Source organism: Culex pipiens, chromosome 2 (assembly GCF_016801865.2).
Source record: "Culex pipiens pallens isolate TS chromosome 2, TS_CPP_V2, whole genome shotgun sequence".
Classification (NCBI taxonomy): Eukaryota; Metazoa; Arthropoda; class Insecta; order Diptera; family Culicidae; genus Culex; species Culex pipiens.
The window spans coordinates 149,124,049-149,148,419 of NC_068938.1; the positions used below are offsets into that span (position 1 = coordinate 149,124,049).

The 24,371-nt window shown below is 42.0% G+C and overlaps 3 protein-coding genes across 4 annotated transcripts; 1 reads left to right on the forward strand and 2 right to left on the reverse strand.

Annotated features, from left to right (window-relative positions):
• Nucleotides 1-1,403: 1,403 nt before the first annotated feature.
• Nucleotides 1,404-3,034, reverse strand: LOC120423245 (borealin-like). Its single transcript, XM_039586962.2, has 3 exons — nucleotides 2,812-3,034; nucleotides 2,574-2,733; nucleotides 1,404-2,515 (listed from the first exon to the last, which is right to left on the reverse strand). Exons 2-3 carry the CDS (start codon nucleotides 2,674-2,676, stop codon nucleotides 1,611-1,613), a joined length of 1,008 nt encoding a protein of 335 aa, XP_039442896.1. The 5' UTR covers nucleotides 2,677-2,733; nucleotides 2,812-3,034; the 3' UTR covers nucleotides 1,404-1,610.
• Nucleotides 3,035-6,060: 3,026 nt separating this feature from the next.
• On the reverse strand, nucleotides 6,061-15,228 carry LOC120423244 (zinc finger protein 26-like). Its single transcript, XM_039586961.2, has 4 exons — nucleotides 13,127-15,228; nucleotides 6,715-8,240; nucleotides 6,553-6,617; nucleotides 6,061-6,493 (listed from the first exon to the last, which is right to left on the reverse strand). The coding sequence occupies exons 1-4, from the start codon at nucleotides 14,286-14,288 to the stop codon at nucleotides 6,067-6,069; spliced, it is 3,180 nt and encodes a 1,059-aa protein (XP_039442895.1). The 5' UTR covers nucleotides 14,289-15,228; the 3' UTR covers nucleotides 6,061-6,066.
• Nucleotides 15,229-19,175: 3,947 nt separating this feature from the next.
• On the forward strand, nucleotides 19,176-21,607 carry LOC120423257 (borealin-like). 2 transcript variants are annotated; one of them, XM_039586987.2, is made up of 6 exons: nucleotides 19,176-19,400; nucleotides 19,475-19,608; nucleotides 20,339-20,453; nucleotides 20,681-20,909; nucleotides 20,970-21,140; nucleotides 21,205-21,607. In XM_039586987.2, exons 1-6 carry the CDS (start codon nucleotides 19,298-19,300, stop codon nucleotides 21,383-21,385), a joined length of 933 nt encoding a protein of 310 aa, XP_039442921.1. In that variant the 5' UTR covers nucleotides 19,176-19,297; the 3' UTR covers nucleotides 21,386-21,607. The 2 variants fall into 2 exon arrangements, with proteins under 2 accessions (XP_039442921.1, XP_039442920.1); XM_039586986.2 differs by having other exon boundaries at nucleotides 19,179-19,400; nucleotides 20,669-20,909.
• Nucleotides 21,608-24,371: the final 2,764 nt, after the last annotated feature.

Genomic DNA, 24,371 nt, shown 5'->3' on the forward strand with positions numbered 1-24,371 from the left:
AATGAGGAGAGAAGAGCAGTTGTATTTGAGGCATGATTATTCAGGCGGGATAATTGGGTCCTAAAATGAAGCTTAGATTGCTGATATTTTTGTTTACAGCGATAAAGCTTATTTTTCTGAGTACAATGACCCTTTGTACAACCACAAAGAGTTTAAAATGGATTTTTAAATCAATTTTGAAAAATTAACCTCGCGGTCCTTCTTGACAGAAAAGCTCCTACTTGACAGCTCGTTCCAAGGGGACCATAGTTGATCCATCGAAAAAATGTTGTCTTGTCAATTTTTTTTGTGTTAAAATGAAAAAAATAAGATCAGAAATGATTTTTGATCGTGTTTTTACCGTTGTACATAAAAATTGACACAGGGCTTTAGTACCCAATTGTAGTTGCTGAGAGCTGATATTTTGATATTTTAACAACTGCGACTATTTTCAAAAAAAAAATACCTGAAAATGGCTATAACTTGAAAATGGTGCACTTTATCAAAATTTTACTTACGTACTGTTTGATTGCAAATTCGATTTTACATCGAAAAATTAAGTTAAAAAAAATTTGCGACCAATATTTCGATTTTTTTTAAATCAGTATTGATTCAAAAAATCAAAACTCGGTCAAAGATTTTTTGCACATTCTGGAAATTTCTGAAAAGTTGGCATTTGATATCCCCATATCAGAAAACAAAAAAAAATCAAGTTTTAGTGACAAAAAGTTAAATTAAAAATCACCAAAAAAAATTTCCTTGTATCATTTTTGTTCAGTGTAGTGATTATCCATACCGACAACTTTGCTGAAGACACCAAACCGATCAAAAAATTCCTTAAAAAGATAGAGATTTTTGAATTTTCATGTATCATTTTGGTATGGACAACTGCCAAATTTGTATGGAAAATTATATGGACAAACTAATAACGCTTTGGGCATATCAAAGGCACCAAAACAGTTTCAGTCGGACTAAAAAATACAAAAACAAAATCGAATGATCGAAATCTCAACGAATTGCTCTAATCTCAAATAAAAAATGTTTACAGTCCAGACTCGATTATCAGAAGGCCTTGGCAAAATTTTACTTCGGATAATCGAAACAATATTTTTTTTTTCTTTGTCTTATTTTTGATTGTATGACCCCTAAACTACTCTAAAGTGATTTAGTTTTTTTGAAATCCAAGATTGCGGCCAAACTGGCAAAGACGAAATATTGAAGAAAAAAATATAATTTTATAGTTAATCAACCATTAAAAGAGACAGAAAAGGGATCGCAGAACTCGAATTTAAAAATAAAAAAATAGAAAAAAAGTCGAAATTTTTTTTTTGTTCGAGATTCGATTATCCGAAGTCCCAAAAATACCTTCGGATAACCGAGTCTGGACTGTATTTGCTTTTTCCGCTACAAGAAAACAGAATTGATTAAATTTGAACATTTATTTATTGACATCATTTAAAAACTGCTTTTTCAGTAAGGATTAGGAACCAGTCATCAGAGAATTATCTCCTCTCTCCATGCGATACAATTAACTAATCTTCAAACAAACATGAATTATTCTACACATAATGAGTGACATTGCAAAATTAAGTAAGGCAACTAATGATAAAATACAAATTATGCCAGTCTATTCACAGCTTCTGCAGTTGACGCTCCTCGGCGATCTGCATAATCTTGTTCAGATTCCTCTGCAGCTTCTTGAGATGTTCCAACGTTCCCGGGTCGATACGCTGAAGCAGTCCCGCATCGAAACTTTCCATGTCGGTGGGCCGAATCGATAGCATTCCGTTCGCGACCGGGATGTTAACGTTGGCCGTTTCCTCCACCATGGCGGCCGTTATAACCGGACTCCCGGTCATAGAGTAGATGCTTTCCCCGGCGCGCGCGTGTCTCAGTAAGGCCATCGGCGTGTTTGGTTGCACCTTGGGCGTAATCAGGCTAAGACCGCGATCCGTGCTGACCGTCTGGAGGCGACCTGCCGCGGCGTTGGGCGTCCGGAACTTGGACCGCGAGTGGCGATTGTTGTCGGCGGCTGCGGCGAAGAGCGATTGACTTGCGCCGAAGGTCTTCTTGGACTTGATGCCGAGCAGAAGCGAAGCGTGACCTTTGGACGGGGTGGCCTGGCCGGACACGGACTTGCTTCGGCGACGGTTCTTCATTGCCGATGCTAGCGGGCCGTACGGACGGGCTTTCGAAGCGGACATCATCAGGTCCGGCAGCGGATTGCAGCCCAAGCCGCTGTCTTCGGTGAGATAACCCTCGTCGGCCTTGGACAGCTTCTTTTCGGTCTTCTCGTTGCCGTTGCCGAAGCTCTGCGAAAACTGGCTCGAGCCGATCGAACTCATCGCGTCGATCGCCTCCACGGACATTTTCTCCAAATCGGCAAAGGTCTTGACGCCGGTCAACAGCCGCAGGTCACCCATCTTCATCTGCAGCACCCGCTTGGGCATCCGGTTCTTCACCAAGTGCAACTTCCGCAACTGGTCGTCCAAGCTGTTGCTGTACACGGACTCCAGGTTCGCCAGTAGGCCTTCCGCTGGAAAGGCAAACTCTGTTTAGAGTGAATCCGCTATGAATCGTCACAAAAAACTTACCCAAAATGTCAAAGTCACGAATCTTTGCGTTCAGTTTCTCCTCCTGGAAGCTGGTCCGGTTCCGTTTGGTGTTGCCGTGGCGGGATGGCTTGGTGCGAACCATTCTGAAACTTGACTTCGGTGGCAAGTTTCGGGCACTAACACAATGCTTTCGCTATCACTGGGGGACAATAGAATCGTAAAGTTACGCCATTGCATTATTTTTTGGAGCGGAATTTCTGGCAAGCCAACTACTTACCAGACTGTTTTTAGTCAAACTCTTCCACTAAATCATAGGAAATTTGTTGTACCCGTAGTTCACCAGTTATTAAACATTAAAACAAAATTATGTACAGCCCAATAAACAGTCTTTTTGTTACAAATTGAGGAAATTTTACAATTTTAAAGTTTCGCTCGCAAAATATTCGTTGGAAGAGCAATGTGTTTGTTCGAGGAATGCGCCTACTCTCCAGCTGACAGCGCGAACGGGCAGATGACAGCCAGCTGTGATTTTGGAGAGAATTTAAAAGATGAGAGCTTTTCGAAGAGCTTTCTGGTGTGGAGAGTTTTGAAACACGGAAAACTTTAAATCGGGTATATCGACAAAAAACCATGCAAGCTCGCAAAAATAAATGATTTTTGAACCCTCTTCCCTTCCCCTAGTAACAAAATTTTCATGCAAATTTAAAAAATATATGGAGCGTGGCCTCAAAATCAGAAATGGTTTTATACCGTTGCGTTGTACACAAAAATTTACATAGGGCTTTAGTTCCCTTTTCTACTATAGAACCTAGAGCTTATTAGAGAACGGACAACTCAAATAAAAAGACCACCAATCGAAGAACGAGAACTGTCAAACGGAGGTACCAATCGAGCATAAGACAAAGGATTTTAGCCGTGCTCCAGGCTCTCTTTAATCTTCAAATCTCTTGGTTGCATTTAAAAAGGCCTTTTGAAGTACTACACTCACACAGAAATATTACTGTAATGACAAAAGTAACTCTGTGGTGACGCCGGGTGAACTTGAAAAAAAGAAAGAAAGTAAAAATATCCTTCTTTGAGGAAAAGGCATAGAGAGTACCCTTTTGAGGGATAGTTCTGGGATAGTTTGGGGGATAGTTCTGATTGTGAGTGTGAACACCAAAAAATTGAGCCCTTAAATTAAGCTTTAATTTGAGATATTCTTGTTCTTCTTGACACACGCAGAAAAATATTTTGTAGAATCAGCCTGTACGAGGTTTGATTCAACAAAATTCTTGTTGAATATAATCAACACCGATTTTGCGTTGAAACAAACCTTGGTTTTCTCAATTCCACAAAAATCTTTTGTTGTTTTGAAAAAGTTGCTTTGACGTTTAGCGTTGATTCTGCCTGTGTGGATCAATCGGACCGCGCACTGGACTCACAATCCAGAGGTCGCCGTTTCGAATCCCGGGGCGGACGCAAAAAATTCTAAGTGTAAATATAGGTATTCGGTGCCCTCTCCCCGTGCCCATACCTTCACACTTAGGAGACCCGGGAGGCGGAGTCTTGTCGCAAAAAGAACGATACACGCCTGTGGATCCGTTGACGAAACCGCAAGGTTTAAGAGGGCCACATTATAAGGTGTTACGTCGATTCCGTTTTTTTCCGTTGATTCAACAAAAATCTTGATTTTTAAATCAACAAAACGTTTTATTGATTCAAATATGCCTAATTTTTCTGCGTGCAGAAATGGTCCTACTTGACAGCTCGTTCCAAGGGGACCATAGAGTTATCTAAGCCCGAGCTCACGCACACTAGCACCCCATTTGTTTTGCTGGCGGGTACAAAATTTAACCTCAATCTTTTTCGTGTACGTACTCGCAATACATGCGCACGTAGATAACTCTATAGTTGATCCATCGAAAAAATGTTGTATAGAGTTATCTAAGCCCGAGCTCACACACACTAGTACACCATTTGTTTTGCTGGTCGGTACAAAATTTAACCTCAATCTTTTTCGTGTACGTACACGCAATACATGCGCACGTAGATAACTCTATTGCCAATTTATTTGTTGTGCACTACACTCAAAGTCAGAAGTATCCCTCAAAAGGGTACTTTCAATCCTCAAAAAGGATACTTTCTATCCTTTTTTAAAGTTCACCCGACGTCACCCTTTTAAAAGGGTATGTCAAATTCAGTACATTTTCGATACCCTTTTAAAGGGTGACGACGGGAGAACTTGAAATAAGGATACTTTTTACTTTGAGTGTAGATTGTGCATTAAAATAAAAAAGCGACCACAAATGGTTTTTAGGCGTCATCCAAAACTCAAAAAAAAACTTTAAAGTAAAAATTAACATAAAAAAAAAGAATTTATGAACGCGGAAATTAAAGAGATTTAAACATTTGGAGTTTTTTTAAAAAGGACCAATAAACCAGATTTCCAGTTTTTGCTTTTTGGGTGTTTTTTAATACCCCTGACTCAAAGCGGTTCTAAAAACACCCAACAAACAAAAACTGGAAATTTGGTTTATTGGACCTTTTAAAAAAAAACTCCAGACATGTTTTGAACTCGATTATTCATAAAGGCATCACCCAAATTTGAACTCCGGAGTCGAGTCACGAAATTTAATTTTATCTCAAAACTTGAGTGTCTATTAATGCTGTAATCGTATATTTATATGTTAGAAATAAGGGATGTGATATTCATGTTTCGATTTCTTCAATGCCATTTAAAATAAACCATTTGTTTTTTTTTTGTGTTTACTTTTTATACGCCATGTAATGTTCAATCAATACAAATATACATACTTTGTGGGGGTGAAAAAAAATCTAACATCTTCGAATAGTGTGTCCTACCATATAAAACCTACGCGCGCGCAACTTCTCCCGCGCTCACATCTCTTTACACTAGCAGTAGAACTACAACTATTTTAGTAATAATATTATTTATAATGTAAATAAAATCTTACAGACGAAATAAGAAAAAAAAATGTAAGAGCAAAAATGCAAGTGCTTTTCACGCATTCTCTCCAAGCAAAATAGTAATATGTGCAAATATCTCTCTATCTCTCCCACACACACACACACACACACACCTACACCACTCTCTCAACAAACGCCGACGACGACAACACAATTCGCACTGCAGGGAACACTAAATTCTATTGTGTTTTCTTGTTTTATGCAATTACAATTAAAACCGTGAAAAACTCTCAATTGAAACTGATCGCTCATCTTACGAAATTACTTTACCTTGTTATGCTAAATTGCTACTATTCAATTGTTTAATAATATTGTGTTGCAAGTGATTACTTCTTCTTCTTCCAAGGAGGTGCGTTGGCAATGTTCAACAGTCGTGGTGGGGGGGGCGTCGGGGAGTGGTGCATTCACAATGTCTGCCCTTCGCGGGGGAGGGGAGCCCGGGGGTGTCAATATATTGTCTCGATTCTTGTGACGTGTGTGGGCGAGGGCGAGCAGGCAGGATTCAGAAAGAGGCGGCGGGGTGGGAACGATTTCTTTCATTTTCGTTTTTTTTCGCGCGGCTTTACGCGTCCAACGGTTCAATGCCGTGTTCCGTCTTCTGGTGCCGTATCAGCCCACTTCCATTGACGAAGGTGGCGTCGCACAGATGGCACTGCAGCACCCGAACGTCCCCGTGGGTGTTTCGATGCGCCTTCAAACTGTCCGACCGGGTGAAGCTTTTCCCGCAAATTTCGCACTCGTACGGCCGTTCGCCGGTGTGCGTGCGCAGATGAATCTTGAGCGACTTTGGCCATGCAAATTCCTTCTTGCACAGGTGACACCGGTGCTTGGACCGCGGGCCGGACGATTGTTCCAAGTGGGCACCGACTCCGCCGACGCCGCCACTCACGCGGGACGAGCTGTCCTCGTTTTCGTAGCTGTTGTTGTTTTCATGCTCGTCCTCCTCCTCGTCGCCACCCTCCTCGTCCTCCTCGTTCTGGTCGTCGTCACTGAAACGTAAATATTAGTTAAAATCACCAAGTTACAACTAAGCAAGTAAATAACTCACCCTCCTTGCTCCTCCTCATCATCGTCGTCGTCCGAGTCCTCCTCCTTGACCATCACCTCAATGACCTGCAACGAAAGCACACCGTTAGTTCCCTCCGATTCCGCGCCAATCCGTACTTTACCTCCACGCAAAAAGGTAAAACGATCCGTTACCACCGCTCACCTGTTCGTCCTCACTCTCCTCCTCGTCCTCTTCCTCTTCGTCTCCACCGTTGTCCTCATCGTCATCGTCCTCATCCTCATCCTGCTCCTCCTCCTTGACCATCGGACCACCGTCCTGCTCGTGGAGTCCCGCCGACGCCTCAATAATCAGCTCCGGATCCTGCTTGACCTGCTGGTTCTGCTGAGGATAAAGCTGCGACGGCAGTCCCGTGTACTCGCCCTCTTCGTACTGTTGCTGCTGCTGCTGCTGCTGCTGCTGGCCATCGTCGTCGTACTCATCGCCGGATGCAATGCTCTGGTCGCGCGAGTACAGCTGCCGGTTGGCCATGTACGCCTCCTGCCGGTGGATCTTCTCGTGCGTCTTCAGGTAGTCCGACCGGATAAAGGCCATGCTGCAGCGTGAGCATTTGTACGGCTTTTCTCCGGTGTGCAGCCGGAGGTGCATTTTAAGCGTAACGGCCGTCACGAACGTCTTGTCGCAGTCGGTGCACTTGTACCGGCCGTCCTCCGTCCGCTGGAACTCCATCCGGTCGGCGATCGCGTTCGTCATCGGACTGATGGGGGACTTGATTTTGGCCATCCTGCCGGTGATGCTCGTGTCCGTCATCGAGTCGTCGTCCTCCTCGGCCATTGTCATCGCCATTGCGTCCCCGCTGGCTTCGGCCAGGGCCTGTCGGTGCCGTTTCGACTTGAAGTGCTCCTTCAGGTAGTCAACCCGGTTGAACGAGCGATCGCACACATCACAGAAGAACGGCTTCTCCTCGGTGTGCGTCAACGCATGCTTTCGAATGCTCGTTTGATCGCTTTGGGAAAATACTTGATCACAAATCTTGCACGCGTACTGACCATCGCCGGCCTCCACAAAGTGGTAATTCTCCGGCAGCAGCCCGGCCCGGCCAATCGTCGGCTTTTGCGGACTCGTCGAATCGCTGCTGTCCGAGGCACCCACCGAAGCGGAAGCCGATGCCAACGCGCTGCCCCCACTCTTGGTCGGAACCATCAACGGTGGCAACGGTCCGAGCGGCCCGCCGTCCTTCCAGTGCACCTTCATGTGCCGCTCCAGATAGTCCGACCGGATAAACGACTCCGGACAGCTCGGGCATTTGTAGGGCTTTTCGTTGGTGTGTATCCGGTAATGGATCCGGACCGTTTGCTGGTGGCTAAACACGCGCTCGCACGCCGTACACATAAACTTGCCATCCTCCGTCCGGATGCAGTACTCGGGTTGATCGGGGGGTTTTCGCTCCTCGGGAGGTTTCAGCAGCGAAATGCCCGTCGATTGGGTTCTTGCCGCAAGCGGTTTCAACAGGGACACCGAGCCGCCACCACTGCCAGTGCCACTGACGCCGGTTCCGCTGGGACCGCTTGCGTACGTTGAACTGCTATACGAAAAAGTGGACGGGTCGATCGCTCCCGGTGCGCCCGGGTCCTCGCCGTTGTCTTCGATGTGTTTCTTCAGGTGGTTCTTAAGGTAGTCAGATCGGATGAATGCCAGATCGCAGAGCGGGCATTTGAACGGGGTGATGCCTAGTAGGAATGGAAGAGAAAAGGGAAAATATAAAACCCTTTGATATAGCAAGGAATTTATTGGAACTGGAAACTTTTTTCGTAGAATTGATAAAATTGGATGCTTCCGGTTGCAAAATATCCCGATTTGTCTATGTTTTGACTGTTAGATGGGGGACAGAAATTCCGGATTCCGTTGGGGTACCTCGGCCCTCCTTTTTGAATTCTGATGCTGTGCAGGAATATTCGTGTTTTCGGTTTCATTTTGTTGAGTGATCAATATTAATTATATCCTTGCAATGATTAGTGAGTTTGTAACGCATTTTTTTTTTGTATAATCAAAGAAGTCTTTCATATATCATCGTTGATCGGGAGGCATGCTGACGGTTTAAGTCGTCTGGGTGATCGTGGTGCAACATTACATTTATTTAGTATTGAAATAACTGTGTGCGAGTGTTTTGGTGTGTTATTTAGAAAGACCTTCCTATAACATCGTAGCTCGAGAGGCATCGAACAGCCAATAACTTATCCTACTAACCCAAAAAAAATCAATCCCGTGATGATTGAAGGAGATGATGTGGATTCAACGGTCTCAAGCGGTGTCAACAGGTATATAGCAAATAACTACACTAAACCCTCGATTCCCGCCTTATCCTCTTGGCCTTCTATCGGATGGGGAAGTAAAACGTCGGTCCATTTGCGTAAAAGAGATTTTGGGTGACTCACCACACATAACTTTCGGACTAGGACATAACCTCTCGAAACTAGGTGTCCGAAGGCTTGATTGTTGAAGCAATTGCAAACCTTTTTTTACACCTTAGCTTCCATCCATCCCGGGATTCGAACTGACGACCTTTGGGTTGCTAGTCCAACCAGCGACTCCACCGAGACAGGACCCAGGGAGACGACTCCTACACCTGGACAAAGTCAAACTAAAAAGTGACGGACTGCACTTTTTACACGGAGCTCACGCACACTATCTGAACAAATGTTTGATAGTGTGTGTGAACTCCGAATAAAAGAGGTGTCAAACAGTTGTTTTCAAACCACACGCACGTTTAAAATCACTCAGTTTTCGTCAAAACCGAACCTACTCAGAAATGATTAAAGGGGGCATCTGTCAGATTTGAGTGAATTTCACTCAGAATTCCACGAAAACCAAGGTATGCAACCGATGCAACCCTCTGGCACCACTGTAAATGGCTAGAACGTTTGACAGTCATCAAAACCTCGAAGAGCCCACGTAGTAGTATTAGTGAAGAGCCCACGTTGTTTATCGTGGGCTCTTCACTAATACTACTGCGTGGGCTCTGTGAGTGTAGCAGTATTGGTGTTGTCTGTTTGTTTACACCAAATCTTCAAGAAACATCACTTTTTGTGTGTGCAAATCTGTTACGAAAAAAGATGAAAACTGTTGCTGTCGATTGACCGGTAAAATTTGCTGGGTAGTACTCTGGACCGGGGACTGGCCAAGTCCCGCTGTTGATCCTGCCGAACAATTCGCTGCAATCTCCGGCAGGGAGTAACCGACCAAGTGCAGAAACATCCGCAATTCCGGTGATTGTGGCGGAGCTGGTCTTTCCGAGCATCCTTCCCACTCCCGCTGTCGACTCGCACAGGGAATCGAAGAAATGGACTCACAAGAAGTTCATCGCGAAGTGGTCCGAATAAATCTGAACTTTGAACTTGCAAAACCGTCTTCATCGCTATACTTCGCGGGGCATTTATCCATAGTCTCTGGCGGGTAGGGTTCCTTTTTCATGGAAATCATTTCAACAATATGAAATAATACCTTTGTTTACCACGCGGTTTGTTTATTTTCAAATTTTGACAGCAAATGCGTTCTTCATCTTCTTTGTTGTCTTCATGTTCGCGTCGAACATTTATGGTACGTTCGTTTGAACAGCCAGTGCAGCACTGAGTGCCACACTCGTTTGTGCCAGTTTTGGTTCAAACGAACATTCTTTTTCAGTGTGCATGGAACTCGCATGAAACTGAAAAAATATCGAGTGCGGCACTAGAGTTTCAGTTCCAAGATGGCGGCGAAACTCGTGCGGAACTAGTGCGAGTTTCTTCAAAGAAACACTTTGACAGCTCTGAGTGCGGCACTCAGTGTGGAACTAGCCATCAAACGAACGTACCATTAGGTTTCATAAACATGGCCGTCGTGACAGAGGGCTGAAGGTATGTAGATAAGTAAGGTAAGGCGGGTTTTCCAGCTGTCAAAATAGTTAGTTAGCACGAAACCCGGATTTTATATGGAGATTTTCAGAAAAGTGAAAATTTGACCATTTTCCGGGCAAATTTCACCGGATTTTTTTGTAAGGTTGTTAAGCATGCCAAACTGAACCGAAAAACGCGTTTAATTGATTTTTTTTTGAAAAAAAAAAATGTTTTAAAAGCGCATTTCAGCTCAGTTTGGCATCCTTAACAACCTTACAAAAAATTCCGGTGAAATTTGCACGGAAAATTGTCAAATTTTCACTTTTCTGAAAATCTCCATATAAAATCCGGGCTTGGTAGTAACTAACTATTTTGACAGCTGGAAAACCCGCCTTACCTTACTTATCTACATACCTTGGTTTTCGTGGAATTCTGGGTGAAATTCACTCAAATCTGACAGATGCTCCCTTTACTCATTTCTGAGTAGGTTCGGTTTTGACGAAAACTGAGTGATTTTGAACGTGCGTGCATCGGGGTTTGAGTGTAGGTTCTTGACTTCCTTCTGACATTCCTTACTTCTGTTGAACTGCAGGCTTCTTGCGAGGGCGCCTGTATCCAGGTTTTTAGGCGAAGATGGCGTTCGAATGGTGAACGTCCGAAATATCAAAATCACGCTGTGGTACCAATATTCCGAAAAAAGTGTGCCATGGCATGACAGCCACATTTGATTTCTAACGTTGGTGCTACTGCGTGCTTTTGACATTTCGGATGTTCACCATTCGAACGCCATCTTCGCTTAAAAACCTGGATAGATAAGAACAGCAACTCGCGACATAATTTTGAGGCTAGAAATTTTGACAGGTATGATTTTCATAAAGTATTCGCCTACTTTTCTCTCCCACCGAAAACTGCGGACAATGTAGCTGTCAAACTAGGCGTAAAGCTAAGAACAAGATTGTCCGTTCGACGCAGTGGTGAACGCAGAACGCTGTGCCAGTTCGATTTTTCCATCAGCTGTCAGTCGAACAATCTAAAGGGGTTGCTTTGTTCAATGGTTGATGACTGGCAGGCTATGATGACAGGCGCAAAATTTTGCGTTTGCGTCCAGGTCTGACGGACAATCTTGTTCTTACCTTAACTGTTAATGTCATTCACAAAATGAACTTTGAATGATTTGAGTTCATTTTTGACGTCACAATTTTCTCCTCTATAAAGGAGTCACGATTTTCTCCTTTATAGAGGAGTCACGATTTTCTCCTTTATAGAGGAGTCACGATTTTCTCCTTTATAGAGATATCCACGCGCGAGAGTGTGTTAGTTTGTAACAAAATTTACACGCACACAAAGGCAAATCGAGTAGAATGATTCGTCTGTCAAAATCAGCTGTGTCCTTTGTTATACCACGAGCACGTGGTAAACAGCTGGTTTCTACAGACGATTGATCTACTCGATTTGCCTATGTCTGCGTAAAAAAAGTGTAAACAAAATCAGCTGCTTGGAATTCAGCCAATCACAATCGTTCAAAACCAAAACAATACTTCAAATACAAATACTAACACAGAATGATGGTGTGCGTGAGAGAAACCGTGGAGATCTCTATAGAGGAGAAAATCGTGACGTCAAAAATGAACTCAAATCACTCAAAGCTCATTTTGTGAATGACTTTAACAGTTACGCCTAGTTTGACAGCTACATTGTCCCCAGTTTTCTGTGGGAGAGAAAAGGAGGCGAATACTTTATGAAAATCATACCTGTCAAAATTCCTAGCCTCAAAATTTCGTCGAGAGTTGCTTTTCTCCTTTATTACGGAGTAGCAACTCATTTGGCATCAACCACGTTCATACTCATACTCATGAGATATTCCGGATTACACCTCAGCCCTCCTATATGAGTTTTTGGTAAAAAATAACAAAATAATGCCGGAAATGATACAAAACTTCAAGGACTGAGGAAAGGCTATAAAATCGCTCGAAAAATGAACTTCCTAATTCGACCTCGTAAACCGACCTTCACGTGTACCTATCGTCTCAGGATCAAATTCTGAACAAATGTCTGTGCGTGTGTCTGGATGTGAGTCTGTTCACCAAACAAAATGCACCCAATTATCTTCGGACTGGATGAACCCATTAAGACCGTTTTGGTCTCATTCGATCCGTCTTGGAGTCCCTAATTAATATTAGGATGTTAAGAAAAGTACTTCAAAAGTACGATTTTAACAAAAGTTTGGAAGATTGTAAAAAGGGTGGCTTTTGTAAGAACCCGTCTTGTTATTTTTTTTAAAGGTATTTCAAAGATCTTTCCAATACACCTAAAACATTGATGATCTGAAAACCCTACCAAAACTTATTAGCACTTAACTGTTATTTATACAACTGCATTAATGTGAGGAAGGTACCAGCCACCTCAAGGTGGATTAAGTAATTTTTTTATGCATTTCCGGAAAACACACTTTGTTTAGTAATTTTCTTCTTCACTCAAAAGTTAGTTTCCTCGCTTGATTGTTATTTGCCGTCAAGATAAATGTCAAAACAGTATTTATCGAAAAGCCCTCAAATGGATGCTGAAAATTACGTTTCTGTCCAATTATTTTCGGCGATGAAAAAGAGGCTGCACACTTCAATAAATTATTTAGTTTTCTAACGCTTTTCTCAAAATCAATAACTTTTCTGAACACTCTCGATCGCACCAGAAGCCGCGACTTTTAAGACCCCGCCACGACAAAACAATTAATTAACAACACCCACCTGTGTGCGTCCTCAGGTGCACCTTGAGCGTCGACTCCTGCGTGAACGTCTTGTCGCAGCGCGGACACTGATAGCGATCGTTCTCGGTGCGGGAAACCTGCGTCAACAGCGCCGCCAACAAACTGCGCTGCTCCTCACTTTGCTGCTGCTGATCATGCTGCTGATTTTCCGCGTCCGACGAGCTGCTGTCCCCGTCCGAGTCGGAACCGTCGTCGTCGTCGTCGCTCGATTCCGCCCGGGATGCGGACGCCGACGGGACCAGATCTTCGAGCTTTTTCAAGCTGATGCGGGGTCGTTTGGCGTTGGCGCCGTTTTGGCGATAGTCCATGGTTTTAAGGTGGTTCGAGCGATGGCATTGGAGAAAGTCCACCCGGATGAACGACTTGGGGCAGAGGTCACAGCGGAAGGGCTTGTCGCCGAGGTGACGGCGCCGCATGTGGACGGCGAGCGGTTCCCGGGTGTCGTAGCACTCGTCGCAGTACGTGCAGGAGAATTTGCCGTGCTCGTCGGCGTCGGGGATTGATTCCGAGTCGGATTCTGGGGCGGTTGGGTTGGCGTTTGGGTTGAGCTCGTCATCGCCGGTGGGATGGCCGTCGTGTTCGGTGCGGATGTGTCGGAGGAGGCCGCGGTTGGTGGCAAAAACTCCGCCGCACGCTCCGCACGTGAAAACCTGTTCCGTCGTTTCGTGGCTCTTGAGAATGTGATACTTGAGATAGTCGGACCGCACGAAGGAACGATCGCACAGCTCGCATTTGTACGGTTTAACGTTGGTGTGCGTGCGAAGATGCACCGTCAGGGACTTGAGCCAGGTGAAGGTCTTGTTGCAGTACTGGCAGTGATAAAACTGCTGAGCTCCAGCGGCGCCACCACCACTTCGTTTGGCCGTTTTCTGCAGAATCGACTCGGCCGCGGCCATCACGTCCTCCTCGTCTTCTTCGCCGTACTCGCCCGCTTGGCCACCGTGACCCCTCGCGGCAACTTCCGGTGGGCAGTCGAGCGAATCGTCCGACGCCATACTGGTGAGAAAGTTGATGTGGTCCGCGTCGATTCCGACGACCATCTCGCCGTCATCTTCCCCATTTTCATCCTGCTGCAGCGCCGACGAAGGCCGGCCATTGGCCACGTCCGCAAAATTTTCCTGCTTCACCTCGATCTCGTTCATTACGTAGCCGTCGTAACAACTGGTGCGAATCTACGCAGAGACACAAGGAAAAATCGTTCCGTCGTCACCGCCTGCCTGCTTCTTTTTTCGCTTCTCGCGGTCGTCTTCTTGCCGTGGTTCCCCACCCCGCGCCAACCCACGAGAAACCTCGTCCCTTCTCACTCTCTCTCTCTCGCCGTCTGAAAACACGGTCCCCGTGACGAGAAAAACCAGAATTTGCCCCTCAGGGTTGCCTAATCGACACTTTCGCGTTCCACACAACAGCTCTTCTCCACGGTTCCACGCGCCTGTATTTGTGTACGTGACGACACACCACCAGGAATGGCCTCGTCGTCGTCGCCGTCGACAAAATCCGACCTTTCTTCCGCAGAAACGCGCACACGAAAAATGGATCCACTTCCGGTTTCCGCTACCGAAATGTCACACACTTCTTCCAAACCCTTGTGCACCACAAAAACCTTCACAAAATCTTCCTCGGTTGCTTCGATATCTCCCCTACTCCTCCGAAATGTGACCAGCAGTTGTCACCGGATGTTCCGCCATCGTCGACGCGTCGTTCGTCCAAGTAGGTTTCGCTCGTCGTCGTCGTAATCTCGCCGTAAGCATCGCAGGGCAACCTCTTTGACTTGGCACACACAAACGCGAAACGCGACGACGGACGGACGGACGGAAGGAAGAAACACAACACAACCACCGACGACGGCGATACGGACACACGGAATCTGCGATGATGGGCGCGAGGGACCAGGGATGCCAAGATGAAAGAGGTGGCAAGAATTGCGAAACGGACAAAAATCACAGATTCACAGTTTAAACCAGGAAAACTTCACTTTGAGCAAGTGCGAAAAACATAAAAGCAAAATAATTCGAAAAACAAAACAAAATCAACCCAAAAACACGAAAATTAACAATTAAAATCGCAGAAAACAAACTCAAAATTCGCGAGTAAAAATCGTTCTCTGGCAACCTTTTCATTCAGGTTTCTCTTGGCCCGTCACGGAAAGAACAAAGACAAACACGAAGAGGAAATGTCAAAAAAGCGATGCGCATTTTTGACGTTTTGTTTTGGGATGGGAAACAAAACGAGCGATGACAGCGGGTTACCAACAAACGTGCGAACTTGGTAGCCAACACGTTCAACAGGAATTGTGCACGCAAGGGGCTGTAATTAACACACTAACGTTTTTTTTCCAAATAACTCAGATTTCGTCAAATTCGATCTGAGCTTTGTAGTCCAATGACACTTCCCGGTCACGGAAATTTCTTGCACAGCTGCCAGAATTTTGATAGAGTTTTGCCAGCATTATTCAGCTGGAATGTGTACATCCGGATCCGGTACACTGGAACAACATCAAAACATTAGAACTGCAGACTGCGTTCACTTTAATCCCACCAGAACACGTGAAATTGAAAGTGTTTATGGGAAAAAGTTAAAAGTGTATGATTGTTAAAAAAAATCCAAGTTGGTTTTATTTGCTAGAAAAAATCCATCGAAAGCCCCAAACAAACCTTTCACATAACGTATCCTGCAGGAAAGAAAAAAAGTACTCTGAATTTAAAAAGATCGTACGTTGGATTAAAAGCTCGCGTTGGCTTGTTGAGCACTTGACCTCGTCCCGTACCCGCACCACCCTCCTTCGAAGGAGTTCCGCTGTTGCTGTTTGGCTCACGAAGGTTTCCACGGCCGATTCCTGGCTGCTGCCACGGTCGGCTTTGCTTTGCGTCCTAGAATCACCAGTACCACCAGACCTACCAAAGTGTTTGTTTACATTTGGAACTTAGTCGTACACGGTTACACGAGAACATCAAAATGAAAGAAATTCTACAGTCGTATTAAAAGTTAAGACTTTTAAATCAGTTAGTAAGGAGTTTTCAAAAACTTATCATTAAAAGTTTTCATTTTTTAAACAAGAAAAAAACTTTCCCTTGAGATAATTTTAGCAACTTTTTAAATAAAATATGTGTTACTTTTGTCATTACGGTAATATTTTTTTGTGTGTATCAGTTCTATTCTAACAAAATTCTAGCAGGATTCTAGCAGGAAATTCCAGCCAGCTCATTCTAGCAGTATTCTAACTATTCTAACAGAAATCTAGCAGCTAGCCTGTCAGAACCGAGGTCAGAACAGTTCTAGCAGGATTCAAGCAGGATTCTAGCAAAACCGGATGATTTCACCGATTTTTTAAGTTTTAAATTTTTGAAATTGAGATCTTTTTAACTTGTGATTACTTGTAAATTTAAGTTTTTTAAATGTTGATTATAATTTATCGAGAAATTAAAAAGAGAGATGTGAGCCGGTAACATGGAGTGAAACTTTCGCAGCTGTCATGGTAAACTTCACAGCAGCTTGACAGAAAGTTTAACTCCATGTTGCACTTTTAATTTTTCGATTAATTTCAAAATTTTGAGTTTGTAATCCATTTTTTTTATTTTTAACAGAAAATATCATGATACAGTCCAGACACGAATATCCGAAGCCTCGATTATCCGATGGTATGGAACTTCGAATATCAAAACAAGACCAAAAAAATTGTATATTACGAGGTATATTATGTATGTATATTTTTATTTTCTTACTTTTAACATCAAATTTGAGCTCCGCGAACCCATTTTGATCAAATTTGATTATTTGATTGCCATTTATATTGAAAAATGTCTTTTCTCGATATTTTTTAACCGCCATCTTGGATTCAAAAATTCTAAATCATTTTAGAGTACCGTAATCTGGGGTGAATCGGGTCTTCAGTCGCAATAGGGACAGCCGTTTTTAGAGCACTTAAAGTATTTAAATTTGGATATGGATGTACACATTTTGTTGGTCTGAGTCTGTTCTAACCGAAACCAACCAGAAAAATCAAAATATTGTGCTCCGATGTGTCCCGATTGACCCCAGTTTACGGTAGTTGTTGAGTCCTACTTAAGCTCGACCATCAAAAATAAGACAACGATTTTTTTTTCTTGATCCGATTATCCGAAGGTTCGATTGTCCGAAGTGAAAGTTTTCTTTTAGGCTTTTGGATAATCGAGTCTGGACCTTGGTCTGGACTGTAATTGTTTAGATTTTCCTAGGGATTTTCCTTTTGGTCTACTTCATTTGAGCAAAAAATAAAATCCGCCCTTTTAGTGTCAAAACTCTGCGTTTCGAGGTTCAACAATTCGGAATTTCCAATATCATTGTAAATATTGAATACAAAATTATTGAAACGTTTGAAATTCAGTCGCAAGTATGTGTTGTACCATCCTGGACTAGCAACCCAGCAACCTAGCGAAACCAATCGAAGCAAACATCGTTCGCTAGCTTCACACTTTTCACCATTCAGTCGTTGGCAACCAAACAGTCAAGCAGCAAATAAAGTTTTGTCTCCACATTTGGTACAACGCTGTTTCCTTCCGGTTCACTTCCGGACGTAACAGTAAGCAAATCTAAAATATTTATTTTTTTTTACCAAATCATATTCAGTACAATTTGTTTTTTCGCAGCACTCAGAACAACAAAAGAGTTAAGTTAAGTTAGCCTAGACGCATTTCGTTTAAATTTTACACGAATACATAAATTTTAGTGAAATTTATCATTGAGTTTTTTGACGAAGAACTTCGTCTTAGGGCTCTATACAGGGTAGCAATCCAAAATTTCGCGAAGCGAAATGAAACGCTTTGGTTTCACCTTCCCCTCTCGGCAAATTTCCCCTCTTCATAGCGAGCGCTGGTTGGTTGAATAAACGTTTCCCAATCAGTCAATCGAGAGACGTGAGATTGGTGTATCTAAAATCACCCCCACTCTACCTCATAATTTTCGGATCGTCGACGAGCAACAAGCGAATAAGGAAGTATAGGAGAATGGGTGCAAAAAGGCGGGGCATACGTCCCCGACCTAAATCAACAAAAAGCGGCTCGGTCAGTCCCGAAAATTCATTCTGCTGCTGGACGTCGACGAGAACTCATCAGGAGCAGACGGCTTGGTGGCCCGGAAGCAGACGGCCTGGAGGCGCGGGAACAGATGGCCTGGAGGCATGGACACGCCAAGACATGCCAGCCGGCATGAGCATGAGGGAGTTGATCATTGGAACTGGCCACCACCTGGAGTGGCCGGAGGCCTCGGGGATGTTCCGATAAGGGGACATTTGCGGAACCATAAGAGTTGGCGCAATATGGGTATCAAACTTTTTTTATCTTGAGTTTTGAAAACTGGATCCTAAAATTAAGCATAAATTTCTGATATTATTTATTTTTCACAACGATAAAGCTTATTTTTCTCGGAACAATAAGGCTTTCTAGGCCCAGTGAAAAAAATATAATTTAACTCAAAAATGACGAACTCCTCGTCATAGTGTCCTGATGCAAACAATGATCGAGCTGTAGCTGTCACAGCCCTGCGAAGTATGTTGGCTGACATATCGGGCAGTCGGTCAAATAAACCAGCTAGAAGTCGCTTGACAAAAAAAAATTGCTAGAAAGAGATAGGAAACCTGATGCAAACAAACGTCCAGCTGTCATGTAAACATACTTTGAATGTGTTGGTAAATTTCTGACTAGAAAGCCTTATTACCCTTTTTACGATCACAAGGGGTTAATCCACGGGTTAAATGAGTTTTGAAACGTTTGTTTTTAGCGCTGTAAGGCCGTTGCAAATATTTTTGAAGTTTATGTCCCTCGCCTTTGACCAAAGTGCAACGGCCTAAATAAAAATTGACATAGTGCCTTAGGACCCTATTTCCGATTTATTTATTCATTTTTCTGAGCAGTTTCAATCGCGCGTGCAAAGTACTACACAAAAGTTACATTACCTGCATCACTCCTCTTTCAACGTTCCTTGGCTTGCTTTGGTGTTTGTGTTTCTCCGTCTCCTCTTCACTTCGCGCTTCTTTGCTCCTCCGCGGGTTGTCAACGGACTTTTCAAAGACTTCCAACAGAGCAGCTGCCGTTTTTTTTTCGTGGCGGTGCAAGTTTGAACAGGAATTGCCAGCAATTTAGCATTATATTTTGTAGTAAAAGTGTGATTTTTATTCAAAATGACTCGCACAAAGACCGGCCGCCGGCTGGTGAGCAAAAAGCGCGGTTCCGTCGACGAGAAAACCCGAATCGCCAACAAAATGCGCGACTTCGAGGTGACGGGTAAGTTCCGGTGGCTTGCTTGGATTAAGGAATAGGGTTTGCAAATTTGAATTTTTGGTTCTCTTTGTTTCCAGTTGATTGCGAGTTGGCCAATCTGGAGCTGAAATTTCGAGACGAAATGGATCGCGTTCAGCGGTTGGTCGATGGGCTAAAGACCAGAATCCCGAAGAAATATCTCACAATGACCATCAATCAGATCAGAGAATATGTAAGCATTAGAAAGATTAAATTCTAGAGTAAATTTTCAAAACAACCTATGAGTCATGGGTTTCTTATGCCGATAGGACCTTTTGATAAATCAATCAATAGAAATCTTAAATTAAATTTTAATCATTAAAACTAAAATTTTTATCATTAGAAAGAAGAGTTTTTAGAATATTATGTTTGTGTTTTGGTTTTTCAAATAATATTTAATTTTCTGCTTTATTTAGCTTAAATAAATTTTATAATTCTTAAATTAAGATAACCTAAAATTCTATAACACTAAAATTCAAATTTTCCTAAATTTAAGAGGGTTAGAATTTATACTTTAAAAACTTTTACATGCTAACATTCTAAAATTCTTAATTTTTGACATGTATATTTAACTGAAGATGTGAAATTAAGAAATTATAATTTTTAAAATTCTAGTAAAATACTAAAAAAAGCAGAAATTCTAGAGTTCTAGAATTGGAACTATGTATAAAATTATATAGTTCTTAAACTCTAAAATTTTAAAATTCCTATATTTGGATTTAAGATTTGGAATCCAACAATTAAAAAAAAATCTTAAAATTCTATTTATTTTTTATTTTTGTAGTAATGTATAAGAGTTGATAATCCCAAGGTTTGAAATTTTCAAAATTTTGATGTTAAAAAATAGATATTAAGATTTTTTTTAAACTAAAAAAAAATCGAGAAATTTATTTTAAAACAAATCCGCTTCGCTTCCCTTTTAGCAAGAAGAGGCAGAGAAGATCGAAGCGTCCTTCTACGGCGATCGCACCGCCGTCATGGCCGCCAACCTGAGTGTACTGCTGGAGAAATCCGCTCGCAAAAAGTCCAAAGATGACGGTGAGTCTAACCTTAAGATTAAACTAACCCACAATGCACAAACACACACACACAACACATTGTCTTTTAATCTGCACTGCACAAGCTTAACTCACGCACTCGCACATGGTTCGCTTAACTAATCCGGTGATTGTCGTCTCTATTTCTGTTCCGCCCTCTGGCGGGAATTGCTTTTGGTGTTGGCAAACGGTCCGTTCGATCGTAATCCACTCTAGGGTACCTTACAGAGGAAAGTGACCACCCGGAGCGGCTGTCCGCGATGTCGTCGGCCTCGAAGCGCGTCGGTCCGCTCATGTCGGCCAAGTTCCGACGCCGCAGCAAGTCGGCCGGTGGAGTCACCAACACGTCCACCGTCAATCGCAGCTTGTACCAGAACCAGACGGCTACGCTGGTGGATCGATCGGCACTGGGGAAAACCCTCGGAACCAGCGTGCTGGCCAAGGATCGTAACTCGAGGTTGGTCGAATTGGAAGACTTAAACCAATTCAGAATAACACAAACTCCTTCGTTTTTCAGAGCCAAAGCCAAAACCCCGATGCCAAACCGTCCGAAGGCGATCAGCGTGGATCGAATCTACGGTGCCATCACGCCCAAGGTGCAACCCAACTCAGCGATGGCCATCCTCCGTCACGCCCGGCTGGGCGAACCCGTCTATGCCATCACTGGAAGTCCGGTGATCACTGCCAAGTAAGAATCTTCTTCAACTCAAACCTGCAATTATATGACTAAATTTCTGAAAATTCTCTCTCAGCATTCTGGAATCGACCGCTAACGTAAACATCCCCGTCGAAAACGGCATGCTGTCGATCCGGCCAACGGAGATGGGCACCGTCGACCCGGCCATGGTCAGCAAAATCGATCCGCACGTGCTGGCCGAGCTGAAGCAGCTGCAGGAGAACCTGAACGTGATCATGCGGACGCTGAAGCTGTAGAGCTGAGGAGTGTGCGCGCGTCACAATTATACAAGTTATTATTTTCTCGTGTATTTTGTAGGACTTGCCTAAAGGCTTATTGCGTCGCGTTCAGATGCATTGCTGCCGTGTTTGTGACTCATTCTTATTTCTTTCGTATATCTTTGTACAACGACTCATTTATATTCCTTTAACTGACATATACAATTTTAACAATAAAAGAATATTTTTATCAATTTGAAACATAAACTCATTGTTTTAACATCATCCGAAGTTCACGTAAGTATAAGCAAGCGTTCTTTGACAAATGGTCCTATCTGCATAAGACCCCTAGCACTGAGGTGGTAATGCTATAGTCCTCTAGACATTCTTTCTAAATTTCTGGTACAGTACTTGTTCGGTAACTGGGCGTTGTTTAACTGGGCGCTCGATAACTGGGCCGTAGCCCAGTTAAAAAGCAGACAAACGTCAAAAAACCAAAACAAACCGAAATCACCGAGGGGTTAATGGATGCAAAAATCATGGTCAACAAATAAAAAAACTTTTTTCAAACTTTTATGTAATTTCAAGTCACAATTAAAGAAATATGAAAAGTTATCATTGTAAACAAATTTGAGTAACTTTTATTTTTATATTTCATCAAATAAATATTATGCATCGGTAGTCCCCTCGTTATTTTTCGTTCAGCCCAGTTAGCGAACAGCATTCGATGACTGGGCTACGTTCTCAGCCCAGTTACCGAACAACTACTGTAATAAAGTTGGAGCACCATGAGCCCCAAACAATAATACTGAAGGAAACCGTTTCATGGAGACACAGGGTGTTTTGATTTAGTGATTTTTCACGCTCAAAAATTGCAATTTTCACGGGGACCATAATTCCAAAACACAACATTTCACGGAACGTTAAAATGTAAAAAAAAACTTTTGAAAAAACTACGTTAAAATCAATCAGCTATAAATTTTCTTCACCAAGATTTTTTTTTAATTTATACCGTATAGAACAAATGCGAAGATTTAGAGTGAAATATGTAAAACAGACTTATAATAGGCATTTAAAAACAAGTTCTCTCCCTTCAAGGGTTTCACCTTGACCTTGAATAAACAAAAACGAGAACACGCATTGTAAACATTAACAAACACGTTTTGTTTGGTTGACCATTAAGCGGTATATGCTCTTCGGAAGGACCCGGTCAAGAAAAAAAAATCAAATGGGCAGCAGCGGCAGTGCCCAGTCACGAAATATTCTAGCAGAGCTGGTTCTGTCAGAATCCTGCTAGAACGGTGGAACAAACCTGCTAGAATGCTGTAAGAATATCAAGCTCTGTAAGAAACCTGCTAGAATCCTGCTAGAACGTCGCGACTGGGTGAAAGCAAGCCAGAGAGGGTGAAGAAAAGCCCCAAGAAATCGCTCCCTCCCTTTGTTCTGCTGTTCGTAAAGCTGTTTCTTGACCCCTTCCTTCCGATCTCCATACTAGCCTTTAGAGTGTAATATCAAAATCGATTTTCCAGCACAGCACTTTTTCAGTTCCTTTTGAGGCCCTGAACAACTCCCCAAAGTTTGGGACCGATTGGTTAAGTCCTCACTTTGCACAAAGCGATTCAATTTTCCATATGAACGTAGACTGGAATTAGGAATACTGTTACAGAGGCCGTTCATCGCCACCCGTGACAGACACTGTTGACGAAACAATGAAAAACGCAAAAAGTAACTTTTTCAATACTTTTTTTTCATGAAATCGCGATAACTCGTGATGGTTACAAGTAAACCCCTTATGTACATATATGCATCATTTTTTTTGTAATTGTATGTTCTACAACTTTGTAGAACCTTATTACACTCTAAAAATAACCTTGCAAAGTAAGGAAAAACACGACATTTTAAAATGAAAAAAATTGTTCTAAATGACAAAACGACCCTTCTGGGTTAATGTAGATTCGAAAAGTAGATTAAATTTCCCTTAAAGAGACATGTCCAGGGTTGTTACGGGAGAGTCGAAAAAAAATCCGCGCCAAATCCGCGCCGACCTTTAATCCGAAACCGCGCGAATTCCGCGACACATAAAAAAATATCGCGACCAACATTTAAAATTTTTTATTTTTTAATGAAGAAAAACTAATTCAGAAAGTATTTGATAAAAAAAAACTCGTTTTATGTTTAAAGGCTCCAAACGAATAAAAGCAATAAACCCATTTTTAAAAAAATACCTCAAGAGACGGCCAAGGCAAGGTCATGAAAAAAAACTTCAAAATAGAAAATACAATACTTTAAAACCTAAAATTTAACTTCATAAATATTAGCTGATAAAATTTTTAATTTCGAAAGTCCAAAAATTCAAAATCTTGGAATATTTATACAGGTTTTAATCCAAAATCCTCGCTAAAATTTCACTCCGAAAAAAAATCAATTTCCGATATTTAAAATATTTTTTTCTAATGATTTCAAAATCTTTAACATAAAATACGACTTCAAAAATTTGCATTCAAGAATTTAAGAATTTAAGAATTTAAGAATTTAAGAATTTAAGAATTTAAGAATTTAAGAATTTAAGAATTTAAGAATTTAAGAATTTAAGAATTTAAGAATTTAAGAATTTAAGAATTTAAGAATTTAAGAATTTAAGAATTTAAGAATTTAAGAATTTAAGAATTTAAGAATTTAAGAATTTAAGAATTTAAGAATTTAAGAATTTAAGAATTTAAGAATTTAAGAATTTAAGAATTTAAGAATTTAAGAATTTAAGAATTTAAGAATTTAAGAATTTAAGAATTTAAGAATTTAAGAATTTAAGAATTTAAGAATTTAAGAATTTAAGAATTTAAGAATTTAAGAATTTAAGAATTTAAGAATTTAAGAATTTATGAATTTAAGAATTTAAGAATTTAAGAATTTAAGAATTTAAGAATTTAAGAATTTAAGAATTTAAGAATTTAAGAATTTAAGAATTTAAGAATTTAAGAATTTAAGAATTTAAGAATTTAAGAATTTAAGAATTTAAGAATTTAAG